General features: G+C 44.2%; 1 protein-coding gene across 1 annotated transcript; it reads left to right on the top strand.

Annotated features, from left to right (window-relative positions):
* Nucleotides 1-6,177: 6,177 nt before the first annotated feature.
* On the top strand, nt 6,178-17,263 carry LOC309537592 (putative CENPB DNA-binding domain-containing protein 1; the record flags this gene model as incomplete). Its single annotated transcript, XM_082232488.1, has 3 exons — nt 6,178-6,357; nt 6,630-7,243; nt 17,168-17,263. The coding sequence occupies exons 2-3, from the start codon at nt 6,647-6,649 to the stop codon at nt 17,261-17,263; spliced, it is 693 nt and encodes a 230-aa protein (XP_082088614.1). The 5' UTR covers nt 6,178-6,357; nt 6,630-6,646.
* Nucleotides 17,264-17,813: the final 550 nt, after the last annotated feature.

The following is a 17,813-nucleotide window of genomic DNA, read 5'->3' as shown; positions in this document are numbered from 1 at the left end:
AACATTCAGCACATGGAAGAGTTTTGGAGACCCCATGAAGGCTTCCTTGCTATTTCCTCGCATTTTAATTGGCCTTAATCACGGTATTACTCCAATGCGACTTTGGAGCATTTGATGAAAGGGACATTTCTGCTGTTTGGGGGCATCTGACGAAAGCTTTTGGTTGTGATGGTGCTGGAAGTATAAGTATTAAAAGAATTGCATGTTCTTTGTCCCCGAAGCAATCAAAACAGCAAGGCTAATAGCTTGTGATGAAAAGACGCAGTGCTAAATGGAAAAGGAGAAATTGTCCCCAGCTGTGTATATAAAAGGCAGACACAAAAGTGCTTATGAAATGAGCAGATGCTCCATAGCTTGGGGGTGAGTCACACTGGTCAGTGCCAAGAACAACACCAAAGGGTTTTTCCAGGAGTCCCCTGGCATAGCTAAGATATTAAGGTAAAATCATGAGATTCACCTCAGCCAGCTGCAAAGTTTTTTCTTTTTTCTTCTCCATTGAGGCTGGATTAAACTCCATGTTTATTTAACTGAATTAAACTGCATCCAGGTTAGATTGGGGAGCACAGAATCCATCTCGCAGGGAGGCTACATTTCCTAGAGGGCCTTACCAAAATGATCTGGCAGTTCAATTTTGCTTACTGATCTTCAAGATAAGAAAACAAATATAAAGAAAAAAGAAAACATATAACCAAACTTATCCCCCGCACCACTGGCGCATATCAAGCCTCATTTATTTGTAGTCTTAGGCAGCTGGTTAAGCACCTTTTCCAGCAGGCATTTGTAGGCGATGGAAGGGCATGGCAGAGGTGAGGTTGGCATGGTGCAAACAAACTGACAGATCCAATCCTACACTTCTGCCAGTGTGTTTGCACCATGCTGACCTCACTGCCACTGGGTCTCTCCCTTTTTCATTCTGGTATGCTGCAGTGACTCAACCAGACAGAGGTTCTCCAAACTAAAAAGTCTCAAGGGCTGCAAATATTCTTCACAGAGGAGGAGAGTTAGGGCATCTGGTCCTTGCACAATATGAGTTGCAACAGTCCCCTTCTTTTGCTCCCTGACCACAACTGCTGTACAAGTCACTGTTGTAGTGGGATGCCACCAAACAGAATTCCCTGACCACCCTGTGACAACAGCAATTAGTGCAGCCACAAAAGGAGAAAAGGAGCCACCAAAAAAGGACATAGATTTGCATAGCATTTGCATGCATGCATGAGAAATTGTTACTTGAACTTAAATAGACATGCTGTGCTGCTTACCATAGTGGGGAGGGCTGTGCACCTTCCCGTGCAGTTTCCTTCTGATGGTTCTTTACTATTTAACTGGATTTGTAGCAGACAGCCCTGCAATTCAAATGGGGGACTTCTTCAAACCCAGGAGATAGGAAATCCATGCCTTCTAAACTATTATTAAAAAAGTAAGCAGATCTAGAGTGGAATCACGTTTCCATTTTTAATTGAGAAAAGTGTGTCCTTCGGTGACCAGGTCTGAGAAACCTGCAACTCCCATCCTACTTATTGCAGATCCCATTGTACTACTTGAACAGCTAGTGGAGCCTGGTTTTCTGAGACCAGTAAGGCACTGCCCCACCGACCTCAGTCCACCCTCAGTCAGCCCCCACCTGCCTGCCCGTCTTCTTACTTACAACCAGCCAAGGGGGTGGCACTGTCTGTCAGGTTTCTCCTACTTAGTCTCAGTGCTGTTCCTTGTAGAACTCAGCAGAGAGAAGGATGGGTGCAAAACCAGAATTGGCTCTACCTGTCTCTGGTGCCACCTACTGTTGGGCTCCCTGGCTACCATCCTACCAGTTGCAACAGGCACCAGTCTGCAGTGCTCCGTGCTCCATACAGGTCCTTATTTTAATCTAATGTGTAATGGTGACATCTTAACTTTGGTGAGAGAATAACTTGCCCCCTCATCTTTTATGGAATGCATGGCCTTAGGTTTTAAATTTTTAATTCCAATACGTCTTATTAAACATGAAGAGACACAGAGAATCACAAGCAAAGCCATCGTTATTATATGCATGGAAAGCTATCTTCTGTCTTCTTGCCCTCATCATTCATTAATGATGCACAGAGCTTTGTCGATTGTCGCTCTGATTCTTTTGACTTTGCTTTATTGCTTGATGAGTTATGGCACTCAGAAGACTTAGATTGCAAGTGTTCCTCTGGCTCAGATATTATATACCAAGTGAGGTCAAACTTCAGGAGGCCATCTTGGCTGTGATGCATGCCTGTGTCATAGCAGCAGTCAGCATCGAAGAAGATGGAGGGAGAGGACAGAGGGTGAAGAAAGAGCTGTGAGTGGAGGGGGAGCCCTTTCCACATCCTTTGGACCTCTGGGAAATCTGTTAACCTGCTGTACCTGGAACTGGGTGTGGAAAGTGCAGCTGAATAAGACGAAGTTGTGGGCAGCCTGAGGAAGTACCATACACCTTGGCCCTGCACATAAAAAGCCAATCTAGAGTGAGAGGCTAGGGTGATATAAATTATTTCCAGTAGCTCTTTTCATTATGAGACTTTGTATGAGGTCTGATAGACCCTGAGTGAAAACTCGGAGGCTGAGAGGGCCTGTCAGAAAGAAAATAAGTGTGTGTGTGTGTGTGTGTGTGTGTGTGTGTGTAACATTTTTATATGTAAGTGTATTTTTCTAATATTTTGTTTAAGTGGTCTGTTCTTGCTTCAGTTTTCTGTGCACAGCTTAGAGCTATTTTCAGCGGTACCTTGGGTTTAAGTTCTTAACCTGAGGTACTATTTCTGGGTTAGCGGAGTCTGTAACCTGAAGCGTATGTAACCTGAAGAGTATGTAACCCGAGGTACCACTGTGTGTATATATCTCCCCTGTATTTTTCGCTCCATAAGACGCAGCTAGTTTTTAGAGGAGGAAAACAAGGAAAAAAATATTCTGAACGAAACAGTGGTTGTATGATTTTTGTGGTTCATGCTGTGGCCACAGACATGATATGCGATTTGACAGTGAGTTTGGGGTAGCTCAATGCAAAAGTCCTGAGAATCCATGTGGATCTGTGCTTTGTAACCACGTTTTTGCACCATTGCGGCCCCATGAAACAATGGAAGTGTGATTTGTTTGGTGCAGGCTGTAGCCATGGACATGCTATGTTTTCTCATGTGGAAAAATCCTGAGGATCAATGTGGATCCATGCCTTGTAACCACGCTTTTGCACCATTGTGGCCTCATGAAACAGTGGATGTGTTGTTGTTGTTGTTGTTGGTGCAGGCTGTAGCCATGGACATGCTTTGTGATCTGATGGTGAATTTGGGGTGACCCAATGCAAAAATGCTGAGGATCCATGTGCTTTTACCTCCCCCCTCCCAGGCAGCCTCCTTTATGTCTAGAGTCCCTTATCTCCCTCCCGATCCCTTGCCAATCAGCTGATCAGCTGCTCAGCGGCTTTGTTTCAATACTCCCTTCCCTCTTGTTTGCCTTAGTGTCTTTTCCTTAGCTGGAGCAGTTTTTTGTTCTTCCTATTCTTCTAATTTCTCTCCTCATTGCTTTAATCTTCCTGTCTCCTCTCCTTGCAAGTTCGCTGTCTTTACAGGCAGCCTCCTTTATCGCTAGAGTCCTTTTCTCCCCTCCCGATCACTTGCTGATCAGTTGCTAAGTGGCTTTTTTTCAATACCAAAATAAAAGCACGGTCTGCTTTTTGCCCCAGGGCAATTTGGCTCCAGGGACCATGCATTCACTCCATAAGACACACAGACATTTCCTCTTACTTTTTAGGAGGAAAAAAGTGTGTCTAATGGAGTGAAAAATACGATATATATATATCTATATATCTATATATAAATATATATAGGTGTGTGTGTGTGTGTGTGTGTGGCTTGCAGAGTCTGCTTTGCATTTTAACTCAGGGATGGACAAATCTGTCAATTTTTTATTTCTCATTCCCACCTGTCCCAATTTTTCAGCGCACCACATTTCTATATCCATTAGCAATCAAAAAGCAAAATCCAAGAGAAAATTAGTTAGCATTTTAATGCTCATTGCACCCAATATACATACAGTGGTACCTCGGTTTAAGAACAGCCCTGTTTACGAACTATTCAGTTTATGAACGCCACAAAACTGGAAGTAGTGTCCTGGTTTGCAAACTTTACCTCAGTCTAAGAATGGAATCTGAATGGTGGAAGGGCACCGGTGATGGGAGGCCTCATTAGGGAAAGTGTGCCTCGGTTTAAGAATGGTTTCAGTTTAAGAACGGACTTCTGGAACAGTTTAAGTTCGTAAACCGAGGTACCACTATATTTTGCGTGCAATTTTGCCGATTGCAAGCAATTTCTCCTAAACTGATACATTTTTAAATGTTGCTGTCAGGGGTTCAGGAGCAGAGGCGAGGGCAAGGGAGGAAACAGAGAGCGAGGGGGAGGAGGCAGAAGAAAGGATGAGTGATGACGACGACCCGAGATCTCCGAGCCTTTCCAGTGAATCAGAAGATTCACAAAAAGGAGCACCAGTGGCCAGGGCAAGGGGGGAGACTAGGGGGACACCCCAGGAAGAAAGAGCCAGAGGGGACTCAGAGGGGAGCAGTTGGAGATCGGGACCAACGTCACCGCCAGAGAGTAGGAAAGAGGAAGAGCGCCAGGGAGCAAGCGCTGGCAGCTCGCAACAGGAGGGAGGGCACGAGTCAGGAGTGGCCACACCTTCATCGGGGAGCGAAGTGACGGTTAGACGGAAAGTGGAAGGTTGGGCGCGCGCGCCAAGTTCAAATGCACAGGAAGGTGGCGCAGTAGGCAGCCCGGAAAGGGAGCCAGGTCCTAAAGCCCGGCGCAAGGAGACAGGAGAGTCAGGGGGGTCAGCGTCAGAAGAATCCCGGAAGGAAGAGACCCAGGGGGGCAGAGGGACCCAGAGGAGAACTGTCAGGCGGAAAAGGTGGAGCAGGGCTAGGATATTAAGTTGGTGCGCAAGGGGCGGAGACTCAGACGGAGCTTCGCCGATCTAAGCATAAGACGTAGGGTTGCACGCAGCAGCTCGAGAATGGAGACTGTAACTCAATAAAGACTTTTATTTAACGATCGCTGGCTAGCGTGATCCTCTGTGAGCTAGGATCTGGAAGTAACCCTGACAGTTGCTTTCACCAAATTATGCATTTTTATATACATCTCTCATTAATGTATGTATTTTTGTGATGCATTTTTAGGGGTGCTGGGGTTGGAGAACTACATTGCAAAATGTGAATGTGAATTTGAGGAGTGTGAATTCTAAAGGATGTGCTTACATTCACATACTGCTTTGGGCAGAAGGAATCCAGTATATTCAAATTAAAAAGGGATCTGAACCAATTTCTTTCACATAGAATCAAAGAATAATAGAAGAGTAGAGTTGGAAGGAATTACAGGTGTCATCTAGTCCAACCTTGAGCAATGCAGGAATTGAAACTAGAGTCCCTGGCAGATGACCATCCAGCTTTTGTTTAAAAACCTCCAGTGATGGAAAGACCATGGCCAAGGTAGTCAGTTCCAGGGTCAAACAACTCTTGCCATTGTAAAGTTATTCCCAATGTTTAGTTGGACGAAGCTGAATAATCCAGCCCAGCCCTGCCTATTCTGATAGGCAGCAGCTCTCCAGGATCTTGGCCCCAAAGTCTTGCCAGCCACCCAAGATTTTATTGTTTCATTTCTTTTTGTTTTTCATTTGGAGAGGGCACAGACTGAACTTGCTGTTTTCTGGCATGCAAAACATGTGCTCTGCCGCTGAGCTACATTCTGTTCAGTGTCAGAATGTGCAGGGGTGGATAGACTGATAGTTTGATTCAAAACAACTCATTTCTTATCTCTCTGGTGGTCAGCCTTCTGGTCTGCTCGACTGTTGGTCTTTGGCCTCATGTGCCCTGAACAGAGGACAGCTTATAGTTCTGTGCAAAATGAGCAGCTTTCAGACATGGGTTTGAGTTGGCTTCCGGGAATGAGTGGCAGAGAGGTAGCAAGGCATTCAGATGGGAAATCCAGATCTGCGGGGGAACTTTTTCCAAAGCTGAAAAGAGTAGCTCCACCCATCTCCGTATTCAATATAACATATAGGTTAATACAGTGGTGCCCTGCAAGACGAATGCCTCGCAAGACGAAAAACTCGCTAGACGAAAGGGTTTTGTGTTTTTTGAGCTGCTTCGCAAGACGAATTTCCCTATGGGCTTGCTTCGCAAGATGAAAACGTCTTGCAAGTTTGTTTCCTTTTTCTTAAAACCGCTAATACCCAGGGTGCATTGCTTGAAGAGGTGCAGTTGCAACTTGACTTCAAGGAGCAACTCATAGCACGTGGTGTGGTAGCCTTTTTTGAGGTTTTTGAAGACTTTGGTGATTTTTGAAGCTTTTCCAAAACTTCTTTTGCAGCCATTTGGTAAGTTAAACTTTTAAAACTTTTTTGGGGGGCTTTGGATTTTGGGTTGGGGTGTTTGGAATTCAAGGACTTGGTGTTGGGGAGAGGTTTGCAAGAATCTGGAAGCTTGTGTGTTTTTTTCTGCATTTTTATGATTTTCTGTGACCATTGGGCCACTCTGCTGTTTTTTTAAAAAAAAAATTCTGGGTTTGAATTTCTGCGTGGTGGGTGGCTGGGTGCTTTTGAATTTTTTGGATGTGAAGCACTGATTTTTTTGGGGGGGGGTTGCGAAGGTAGGAGCTGTGCTGCCATGGGGCCCAAGAAGACTGCTGCTGCAGAGGCCGGCGAGGGGAAGAAGGCGAAGGTTACGCTGGAAATGAAGAAGGAGATCATCCGGAAGCACGACGGTGGAATGCGTGTGACAGACCTCGCCAGGGAGTATGGGAGGAATCCATCGACCATCGGGACCATCCTGAAGATGAGGGAGAAGATCCTTGTGACTGATGCAGCCAAGGGAGTCACCAGGATCATGAAGAACCGCCCAGCTGTTCTGGAGGAGGTGGAGAAGTTGCTGCTCATCTGGTTAGAAGAGAAGCAGCGTGCAGGGGACACAGTGACTGAGGCCGTCATTTGTGAGAAGGCCAAGGCCTTGCACGCAGACCTCATCCGGGAACAGCCAGGAACCTCAGGCGAGCCAGAAGTCTTCAAGGCAAGCAGAGGCTGGTTTGACCGGTTCAAGACAAGATCTGGAATCCACAGCGTGGTCAGGCATGGAGAGGCTGCCAGTTCTGATGTTCCTGTGGCTGAAGACTTTGCAGTGGAGTTCCTGGAGGTTGTGACGACGGAGGGCTACGTTCCACAGCAGGTCTCCAAAGAACTGAGGGACATTTGCCAGAAGTGGAAAGATGTGCAGGCTTTTGCACAGCGGCACCACCCTGACAAGGACCTGACACGTGACCTTGCGAACACTTTTGATACGAGGGTCATGTCGTCTTTCAGGGAGGTGCTGAAAAGGCAGGTGAAGCAGTAGACCATGGACAGGTTCTTCAGCAAGAAGCAAAGAGTGGAAGAGGAACCTTCTTCGAGTTGTCCCCCAGAGTCTTAGAAAATGTACTGTACACTTTGTTGATTTTTAAATGTTTTTCTGTCATGTTTAGAAACTTAATTTATTGTTCCTTCAGTTTTTGAAATGCTCTTTACAGTATGTGTGACTTTAAAGAGCACTTAATAAACTCTTGTTGTACCAAATTTGGCTTTGTTTGGACTTTTTTTGACCATAGGAACGCATTAATTGAATTTCAATGCATTCCTATGGGATTTCGTGCTTCGCAAGACGAAAAATTCGCTAGGCGAAAAAACTCGCGGAACGAATTAATTTCATCTTGCGAGGCACCACTGTATCAAACAACAGGCTCCAACACTCTGTACTTAAAAAACAACAGCAAAGCAAAGCAAAGCAAAGCAAAGCAAAGCAAAGCATGGAAGACGTTATTGTTCTGACAAACTTTTCCAACTGGGTGGAAACTTGGGTTTTTTGTTTTGCTTTTAGGTCTCTGGTTTGGATGTTTATTTGTATTCTTTTAAAATCCATCTTTAGCTGTTGTTGTTTTTAGTTTAGGATTGTAAATTGCCTTGAGAATGGTGATTCATACATTCAACAACAACAACAACAATAATAATGCCATTTATGAATTGCTTCCTATGAAGCATCACCTAGTAATGATAGATAAATATAGAGATGATAGATAGATAGAGAGATAGATAGATAGAGAGAGACATAGACAGACAGACAGACAGACATATCACATGTAAACCAAATTGCACATATAAAAGTAATTAAAACAAATAATATATAAAATCAATTTCAAATACAGTATGTATACTGACTGGGGTAATAATAATAATAATAATAATAATAATAATAATAATAATAGCTAATCCATATGTAGCCAAGACAGAACCATTAATGCAGAAGTTTGGGGAATCTCAAAGTCTGGAGAACTTCAAAACTCCAAATTCTTTCGATATGTGTGTTTGTTGGGTGGGAACTGTTTACGGCAGGCTTCCTCAAACTCGGCCCTCCAGATGTTATTTGGCCTACAACTCCCATGATCCTTAGCTAGCAAGACCAGTGGGATGGTGGGAATTGTAGTCCCAAAACATCTGTAGGGCCAAGTTTGAGGAAGCCTGATTTAGGGGAAGATATCCTACCCAGGTTCCATGAGAACTGAGCATGCTTAGCAGTGGTGGATTGCTGGATGACTGTCAGGAAGAGGACTGGAAACTCAAGGAAAGGAGAAATGGAATGGAGTTTCCTGGAAAAGCGCATGGCTGTCTGGAACTCTGAACAGGAGCACTCCACACTGCAACATTTTGTTGCAGGCTCTGCTTCTCTTTTATAATTTCCTGACAAATCCAGCATAGTATTGATATAAACAGTCAGATGTTTCAAAAACATTGTGTGATACTTATCAATAATTTCCCCCATTCTACATTCACCTTTATATTCTCATTCATTAAAAATCTCCAGTGCTTTCCTGAGAGTAAATATAAGTAAAGATGAATGCAGAAGGCTAAAGGTAAAGCTAAAGGGACCCCTGACCATTAGGTCCAGTCATGGCCGACTCTGGGGTTGTGGCACTCATCTCACTTTATCGGCCAAGGGAGCCAGCATACAGCTTCCGGGTCATGTGGCCAGCAGGACTAAGCCACTTCTGGCGAACCACAGCAGCGTACGGAAACGCCGTATGCCTTCCCGCCAGAGCGGTACTGTGATGGCCTCACTCAGATGCTGAACCTGGCATCAGACCAATACAGAAGGCTATTCCATAGAATCATAGAATTCTAGAGTTGAAAGGGACCCCAAGGGTCATCTAGTCCAATCCTCTGCAAGGCAGAAATAGCAAAGAGTCTGTGACCACCTGGGATTCGGACTCGGATGCTGAACCTGAGGGATCCCAGCCTACACAGGATTCCCTGCCTCCAGAACCAGCTTATCTGGGGCTGGGGCATGAGCCTGAAGGGTCCTCACCTGTGCTGGATCCTCAGGTGCAGGCATCAGCCGAGTCTGCTCTGGCTCCTGAGGTGACGGAGGACCCATTGCCTGCAGGTGCTCCACTCTCAGTCCTGTCAGAGAAAGCTGAGGTTGCCTTTGGGTCCGGTAACCCTCCAACCTCTCCTGAGCTCCAGAGGCTCAGGGCAGAGAGGTGGGGGGAACTAAGTTCCCACAGGAGGAGTGCTTGCCTCCAGGCCAGGAGAGGTGAGTCACCAGAGGATCGGGGCCGCCCTAATGCGTCGGGGCAGATAAAAGTCGGCCAGCCCTAGTCCCAAGTTGCAGGAGCAACATTGTTGGTTGCTAGTTCCTGCCTGAACCCTGTCCTGCTTTTCTGCCTGAGCTCCTGTCTCGCCCCGGCTCCCTGCTTGCATGCCTGTTCCTGACTTCATCCGACTCCCTGCCCTGCACCCAGCTTCATCTACTAAGGACTGCCTCCATGTTGCACCTTTGTCCACAGACTGGACTTGGACCTCGCCTCTCGGGTAACCCATGGGACCAGCACAGGTACCTATTTATCTACTTGCACTTTGACGTGCTTTTGAACTGCTAGGTTGGCAGGAGCAGGGACTGAGCTAGACCCCTACCAAATGTTCCTCTCAGTCTTTTTTCCTTCTTGGCTTCTGTTTGGACACGGCTGCTTTTAATTAACATGTTTCTTAGGAAATATAAATCCTGCACCTCAGCAAAATTGACTTTTACAATGCAGCAGTCAAATCCAAGAGCCTAGATCCCATTTAATCCTGTGTCAGACATAGTTGTTCACTGAGTCAGCCATAAGATTGCATCACATCATTTCAACATTTGAAAAACCCAGTCACTGTGGTCTTTCTGATTTTATTTTTCAAATTTTACATTCAAGAAAGCCTGGTACATTCAGAGATATTAGTCTGAATATCAAGAATGGCTAAAGCTGCTGTGGTGTTAGAGAGCTGGACTAGGACCTGGAAGATCAGAGTTCACATTCCAGTTTAGCCATGAAGAACCAGAACACATCTCATCCTTTTTTAAAGCCATCGAAGTTGGTGGTCATTACTATATCACAAGGTGTAGAGATGGCCACCAAGTTTTTGTTGCTGTTGTTTAGTTGTTTAGTCATGTCCGACTCTTCGTGACCCCATGGACCAGAGCACACCAGGCACTCCTGTCTTCCACTGCCTCCTGCAGTTTGGTCAAACTCATGCAGGTAGCTTCGAGAACACTATCCAACCATCTCATCCTCTGTCATCCCCTTCTCCTTGTGCCCTCAATCTTTCCCAACATCAGGGTCTTTTCCAGGGAGTCCTCTCTTCTCATGAGGTGGCCAAAGTATTGGAGCCTCAGCTTCACGATCTGTCCTTCCAGTGAGCACTCAGGGCTTTGGATAGGTTTGATCTTCTTGCAGTCCATGGGACTCTCAAGAGTCTCCTCCAACACCATAATTCAAAAGCATCAATTCTTCGGCGATCAGCCTTCTTTATGGTCCAGCTCTCACTTCCATACATCACTACTGGGAAAACTATAGCTTTAACTATACGGACTTTTGTTGGCAAGGTGATGTCTCTGCTTTTTAAGATGCTGTCTAGGTTTGTCATTGCTTTTCTTCCAAGAAGCAGGCATCTTTTAATTTCATGACTGCTGTCACCATCTGCAGTGACAGTTAGAGGGCTTTAAAAAAAGATAAGATGAATTGGCTATCAACAGCTACTAGCCCGGATGACTGTGAATTATGCTAACCCCAGTGTGAAAGGTAATGTGCCTCTGAATACCAACTATTGGAGGTCCTAAGCAGGAGAATGATGTTTGTTGGCTTCTCAGAGGCATCCAGTTGGCCACTGTGAGAAAAGAATGCTGGACCAATCATTTGATTTGATCCTGAAGGGCATTACTATTTCTATTACTATGAATGAAGAACAACAAATGATACAGGGGAACACCAGAGCTCAGGAAGACTTTGTTGCTTAAGCAAGGCTCAGCTGGAACAGGGAGCCAACCAACTGTCCTTCCCAGGAGGATCCAATGACCAGGATGGATGGAGCCAGACCAAGGCCTGAGAGTACTTCACCGAGTAGTTTCTGCCTGCAGTTCAGTGGCTCACCACACAGGGAAGCTGTGCATAGATACCAACAGCATCTGACATCGGGCTTTTGTTCTATCATCCCCAACACAATTTTGCACCTGGTTGTGTTTTATGGTCTTGGGGGTTGGGGCAATGGGGGAGGAGCCCCAGCGTTTGAAATCTGCCCACACCTGACTACATCCCGTTCATAATACTTCTGCTGCGGAAAATTCCAAATTCAGAAAGTGTCGGAAAGGAAAACAGTTTTGGCAGGTCGGGGGGGGGGGGAATATATTTGCCCTCTCTGGAGATGAAAGAAATCAAGGTCATCCAAATGAATTCATAGAACGTATTATAACAAAGAGGTGGATCAAAGCATGGCAGAACTTCATCTTCAAGACATTTGTAAAATTCAGTTTTAAAGACATTCAACTTACAGAATAAAAATTGATGAGTGCTCATATCAAGGGCAGTAATTTCTGAAACAAAATCATGAAAACTGAGTTTCCGTCACCTTTGATCAAACATTAACTACACACATTTTCCCATTTTTATTTTTTTTTTAATGAAGGGGAACTTTATAATCCATAAAATACTGTCTGGGGCTTCCGCAATCATGTGTTTTAAATCCCCCAGTACAATAAAGGGTCTCAAGATGACAAATCTGGTCATTCTACTCCTTTAAAAACCTCCATGTAAAATCTTCCAGCATCCTAATTTTACATGTATAGACCACAAGAATAAACAAAAAAAAATCTGTATTCACTCAAGAAGGTGGTGGGAATTATGTTTGTTTTAAAACTCTATGGAAGTGTGGACTGGGATATCTTATAGGAGGAAACGTGTTTTGTTTCATTAAATAAATTCCTTGTTGCTTTTAAATTAGTGGCAAGACCTATTTATATCAGGCAGGCACTTTCATTGTGTTCTTTTCAATGCCTGCAAAAATCCTTTTTTTGTTTTTGTTTCAGCAATCCTAAACCCAGACATGTAATTTTATTGTGCATAGTGGTTCTTTAACTCTGTCGACTTTTTCCTATATTTTTAATAATATATTTTATTCTCTTCTTGTTTTTGGATCCTGTTGATTCTATCCAGATTTTCTTATGGACATTGTATATACTGTTCAATCTATTTATATTATTATTATTAAGGGGGCTATAAGTTTTGTTCAGCAAAATAAAAATAAAATAGAGTTCCAAGTGTGTTCACATGAGGTGGCTTGCAGTAAGTGAAAAGTTCTTTTCTCAGACTTCCTGTGTCCTGTCACATTTTCCAACAGTTTCCTCTTTCTAGATCCCAGGACACTCTGCTTAGTTCTGTTATGCAATGTATACCCTTCAATTGAGCTTTCATGATAAAGTTTTAGTCTGAAACCCACTTCCTTGTGAGACTGAGGTCTAGTCTATGCAAACAGCAAACACTTCTCTATCTGGCCCAGACCATAATCCTCTTCCCAGGCCAGGCATCTTGCTTACCATATTCTGCACCCAGAGTATTTCTGTGTGGCTGGAAGGTGTTCTTGTTTGTCTACATAGGAGATAAAAAGGTACAGTAAAGGGACCCCTGACCATTAGGTCCAGTCGTGGCCGACTCTGGGGTTGTGGTGCTCATCTCGCTTTATTGGCCGAGGGAGCCAGTGTACAGCTTCTGGGTCATATGGCCAGCATGACTAAGCCTCGTCTGGCGTACCAGAGCAGCACATGGAAACACCGTTTACCTTCCCACCAGAGCGGTACCTATTTATCTACTTGCACTTTGACGTGCTTTCAAACTGCTTGGTTGGCAGGAGCAGGGACCAAGCAATGGGAGCTCACCCCGTCACGGGGATTCAAACCGCGACCTTCTGATCCTAGGCTCTGTGGTTTAACCCACAGCACCACCTGCATCCCATACATGGGAGATAGATACTAGTTTACTACACCAATGCAAAATTTCCATTCATTGCTCCACCCATGTTTGCCTTTGGTCTTTCTGTCCCTAACCATGTGGCCCTTGGAAGGTTATCCAGAAGGGAATGTGGCCCTCACGCTGAAAAAATGCTCCTTTTCCCTGGGTTAAAGTATTCTTGTCATATTTCAAATAGTCTAAAAAATGTATAATGGATTTAATGTTATGGAGTAGCAAATCATATATTCTACGTGTTGTCTCTGGTGTTAGTTAATACTCAAAGCAGACTCATTGAAATGAGCAGACATGACAAACTTAGGTGCATTAATTTCAGTCGGTCCCCCCACCCTATATTTTAAACATATTTTTTTACCCAGTAATTTCTGACTTTTTCATAAGCCTGCCAGCTGAAAATCATGCGTCTGTTTTTAAAAGCTTTGGGTGCAAACTTGCCTTGGGTGTCCTTGGCAGAAGTTTAGCTCCCTGTCACAGGGTGCAGAGAGATGTTTAGAGCACCTGGAAGGAGAAAGTGACTACAAATTGATGGTTTGGTTCACACAAGAAGCCTGAGAACTCTTCGTGGCTGCACACATGTAAGTATAGCACCCAGAGAGCCAAACAGGATTTCATATCCAAGAGCTGCCAGTTACAATGCTTTATGGTGTAAGCTGGAAACCAGAAGGCTGTTTCCTTGCAGTATACTGGAGGGCAGTTTCGTCAAGAGAAAAATGAGGTGGTGGCGGTCTCTCACCAAGTCATCCATTTGGAGGGAGAGTCGAAGACAAGTCACCTGGCATTTGCGGTTACTCTCTGTTCCTGTTTGCACCATGGATTCAGCAAGGCTGGAGGAAAAGGAATCAGCTCGTGTCCTATTCCAGAGTGAAAATGCCTCACTCCTTTGTGTCTAACAACTGAACAGCGGGCCTTGGGCCAAGTAACTGAGGTGTTACAAAGTTTCTTGAATAATATGTGCAGAGATATTTATGTTAGCTCTAGCCACCTTTTTTCTTTTTTCTCTGGTGCTTGTTCAATGCACATTAATGTTATTTTAAAATACATATAAAACTCTCGCTGGTCCAAGGTTTTCATAAGGCTGCAGCACCACCCTCAGTGTACATATTATTCCTGGTGCGCTGCCAGCTGAGTGCTTCTTGCTGGAACATTGAAGCCCACAACACATTGGCTTGAGAAGCTGTGCAGCTCAATTTATGGCGCAAACGTCTGCAGTACTATAGCAACATAGGAAACAAGAGAGTTCTGGGTTGCATTAGCATGTGCTAATGAGCATGCTAAAATGACAAAGTGCTGCCTAGTAAAATCATAACAGCACGAGAACAGTCTTGCTGGATCAGGCCAAAGTTCCACCTAGACCAGCATTATGTACTCGCAGGGGCCAGTCAGATGCCTGTGGGAAACCTGTAAGCAGGATCTGAGCAGAAACATACTCTCTGCTCCTGCAATTTCCAGCAACTCATATTCAAAATGACTACTGCCTCTGGCAATGGGGGAAGAAAGTAGACATCTTGGTTAGTAGCCATTGATAGCCTTTTCCTCCATGAATCTGTTCAATTATTTTTTCAAGCTGTCCATATTGGTGGCCATCACTGCCTCCTGCAAGAGATGAGTTCCAAAATTATGCACTGTGTGAATAAGCATTTTATCTGTCTTCACCCTTCCAACATTCAGCTTCAATGGATGTTCCCAATGTATTGTGAAGGAGGGAGAGAGAAAAAAACAAACTTTTAACTACTTACTTGCTCCACACCTTGCACCTCTTACTCACCTCTTCCCAAACTAAAAAGCCACAAATGCTGCAACCTTTGGAGTGAATACCTTCCAGCATTTCCAAGAAGAATCACAATTCCCATTCCTTTACTTTCCTTTAATTTAGTAATATGAAGTGACAACTTAGTATGAAGTGCCCTCTGGTGGCAGCTTGGATTTCTCTTGTTGAATTGCATCATTGTCATCCTCATCATCTAATTCTGTTTAGACTAATGCAACCCAAAGACGACCCCCCCCCACCATACACAAAAGGATCTATATGAGGCCCAGTACTATTTAACATTCATTATAAAAGGTGATGTATAAATGTTTCCAATATATACATAATCTGAAATTGTGTATCACGCAGGTTCTTGTAGGGTGGGTCCACTTGGCTCTAATTAAGAGGCAGCAGACTTCTTTTCACCAGTTGCTTGAGGTGGCAAACAATGGCAAATACCTGAAGGAGCATCTCCACCCCCATCATCCAGCCTGGACACTTAGGTCCAGCACCGAGGGCCTTCTGGTGGTTCCGTCGCTGTGAAAAGTGAGGTTACAGGGAACCAGGCAGAGGGTCTTCTCGGTAGTGGCGCCTGCCCTGTGGAACGCCCTCCCAACAGATGTCAAGGCAATAAACAACTATTTTACTTTTAAAAGACAACTGAAGGTGGCCCTGTTTAGGGAAGTTTTTAATGTCTGACGCTGTGTTGCTTTTAATATTCAGTTGGAAGCCGCCCAGAGAGAGGTGTTGACCTCAAGGACTTTCATAAAACATTGGGGTAGGATGTTGTATTAGGTGGAGGTTTAGTCTGATCTAAACGAGTTCTCCTCCTTTTTATCCTTTTTCATTTTCTAGTATTAAAAAGCAAAGCACATTGAGTACTTGCGTACATTTATGATGCAGTCTTGGCCCTAGTATATTCAATACCCCTCAAGCAAAGGTTTAAGTTTATGTAACTCTGTTTTTGAATCCAGGCTATTACTCACAGATACTTGGTCGAAACTGTTGTTGTTGAAGAGCTTACATTTATTTATTTAAAATGTTATTTTTATTATTAAATATGTCCTTGTAAAAGTCCAAAAGGAAATTGCCAGTGTTACTTAATTCAATTGTACCAGGTTTTCTTCTTGAGCTGGTAAGCTAGGGATTTTTCAAAGGGGAAATGAGCGAAAGAGCATCTGCTGTTTCCATCAACACCACCTGCCAATGACATTTCTGTTGGTATCGCACTTGGATTTGCAATAGGGAAAATGATCTCAAGATTGTGTGGTCCACAAATGGGATACAGCATTGGGATGCCCTTCTCTACAGGAGTACAGCTGACAAGAGCATGGGTAGGCAAACTAAGGCCCAGGGGCCAGATCTGGCCCAATCGCCCTCTAAATCCAGCCCGCAGACGGTCTGGGAATCAGCATGTTTTTACATGAGTAGAATGTGTGCTTTTATTTAAAATGCATCTCTGGGTTATTTGTGGGGCATAGGAATTTGTTCTCCACCCCCCAAAAAAAATAGTCCGCCCCCCCACAAGGTCTGAGGGACAGTGGTGAAAAAGTTTGCTGACCCATGGACAAGAGGATTGAACCTGGGAATTTACACATGCAAAGCAGTTGCCCTGCCACAGAGTCTTTATTTTAGACGCCTGCAAATGCAGCTGATAGATTAGTGAGTTAGATCACCTTTTATTTCATTGGATGATTGCCCTTATTCTCTCACGTGTCAATATACACTCAGCATAAACAGCTTTAGATGTTATGTTTTGCATATAATCATATCTCATGTGATTGGTTTGTTCATAATTTTTTGGGGAACCTTACAGTTTTCAGGAAAACGAATTAAAATTTTGAAAAGCAAAATAGATTGTTCTATTCACACTCAATCTGTCTTTAAAAAGTCTGCAGATTTGAAAGGCAGTCAAAGCAGGAAGTCGGGAGTGCATTCTTATGAAGAGAATGATTTCCTCATGCCATCTAGTGGACACAAAGAATGAAACAGCTGAACTAATGAGCTATGGATTCGTTCACATTTAGGGCTTATCCGCATTTACCTTATGTCCTGCTTGTGGGTTTTTCTTTTTCTTTTTGCCCAGATATTCCCCCACAGAAACCTGCTCATTAAAGCTGAATCGGAGCAAACATCAGTTCAGATTTTCCTCAGATTGACGTTTGCTCCGATTGAGCTTTAAAGAGTGGGTTTTTGCCAGGAAAGCTCTAGTGCGAAAAAAATTAAAAGTACTTGAACAGAGAGCTTTAAATTGTGGACCATGCCTGGAAAGAATATAGGAAAGGTCAGTGTTGATAAGCCCTTACTTTTGCTCCATGCTTTCAAGGGACAGGTCCAGACTTTCCAGGTCTGTTTCCAAACAGGGGTGTGGGTGTGTGGGTGTGTGGGTGTGTGGGTGTGTGGGTGTTTTGTCCTGGCGGCATTTCCCCAAGGAAACCCACATTTTACCACCAAATTGGAGCAAACAGCAACCCAGTGGTAAAACCCAGGTTTCCTGGGGAAAGCACCAGAACAAACAATAACAACAGCAACAGCTCAGACGAGGACCTGGAGAACCTGGAACTGTGCCTAGAAAGGTAAGTGTTAATGAGCGCTGGGTTTAATTTGATCGTTTCAGCCTTTAAAGAATCACATGAATGTATTCTAGGTGAGCACTTGGAAATAACACAGAACCCAAAATCAATGGGGATTCTTTCCGAAGGTCTATTGAGAGAGCCCTTGGTGTTTTTAGA

The sequence above is a fragment of the Podarcis vaucheri genome (assembly GCF_965113315.1).
Source record: "Podarcis vaucheri genome assembly, chromosome: 7".
Classification (NCBI taxonomy): Eukaryota; Metazoa; Chordata; class Lepidosauria; order Squamata; family Lacertidae; genus Podarcis; species Podarcis vaucheri.
The sequence above is the reverse complement of the archived record's forward strand: the minus strand, read 5'-3'. Positions and strand labels throughout refer to the sequence as shown.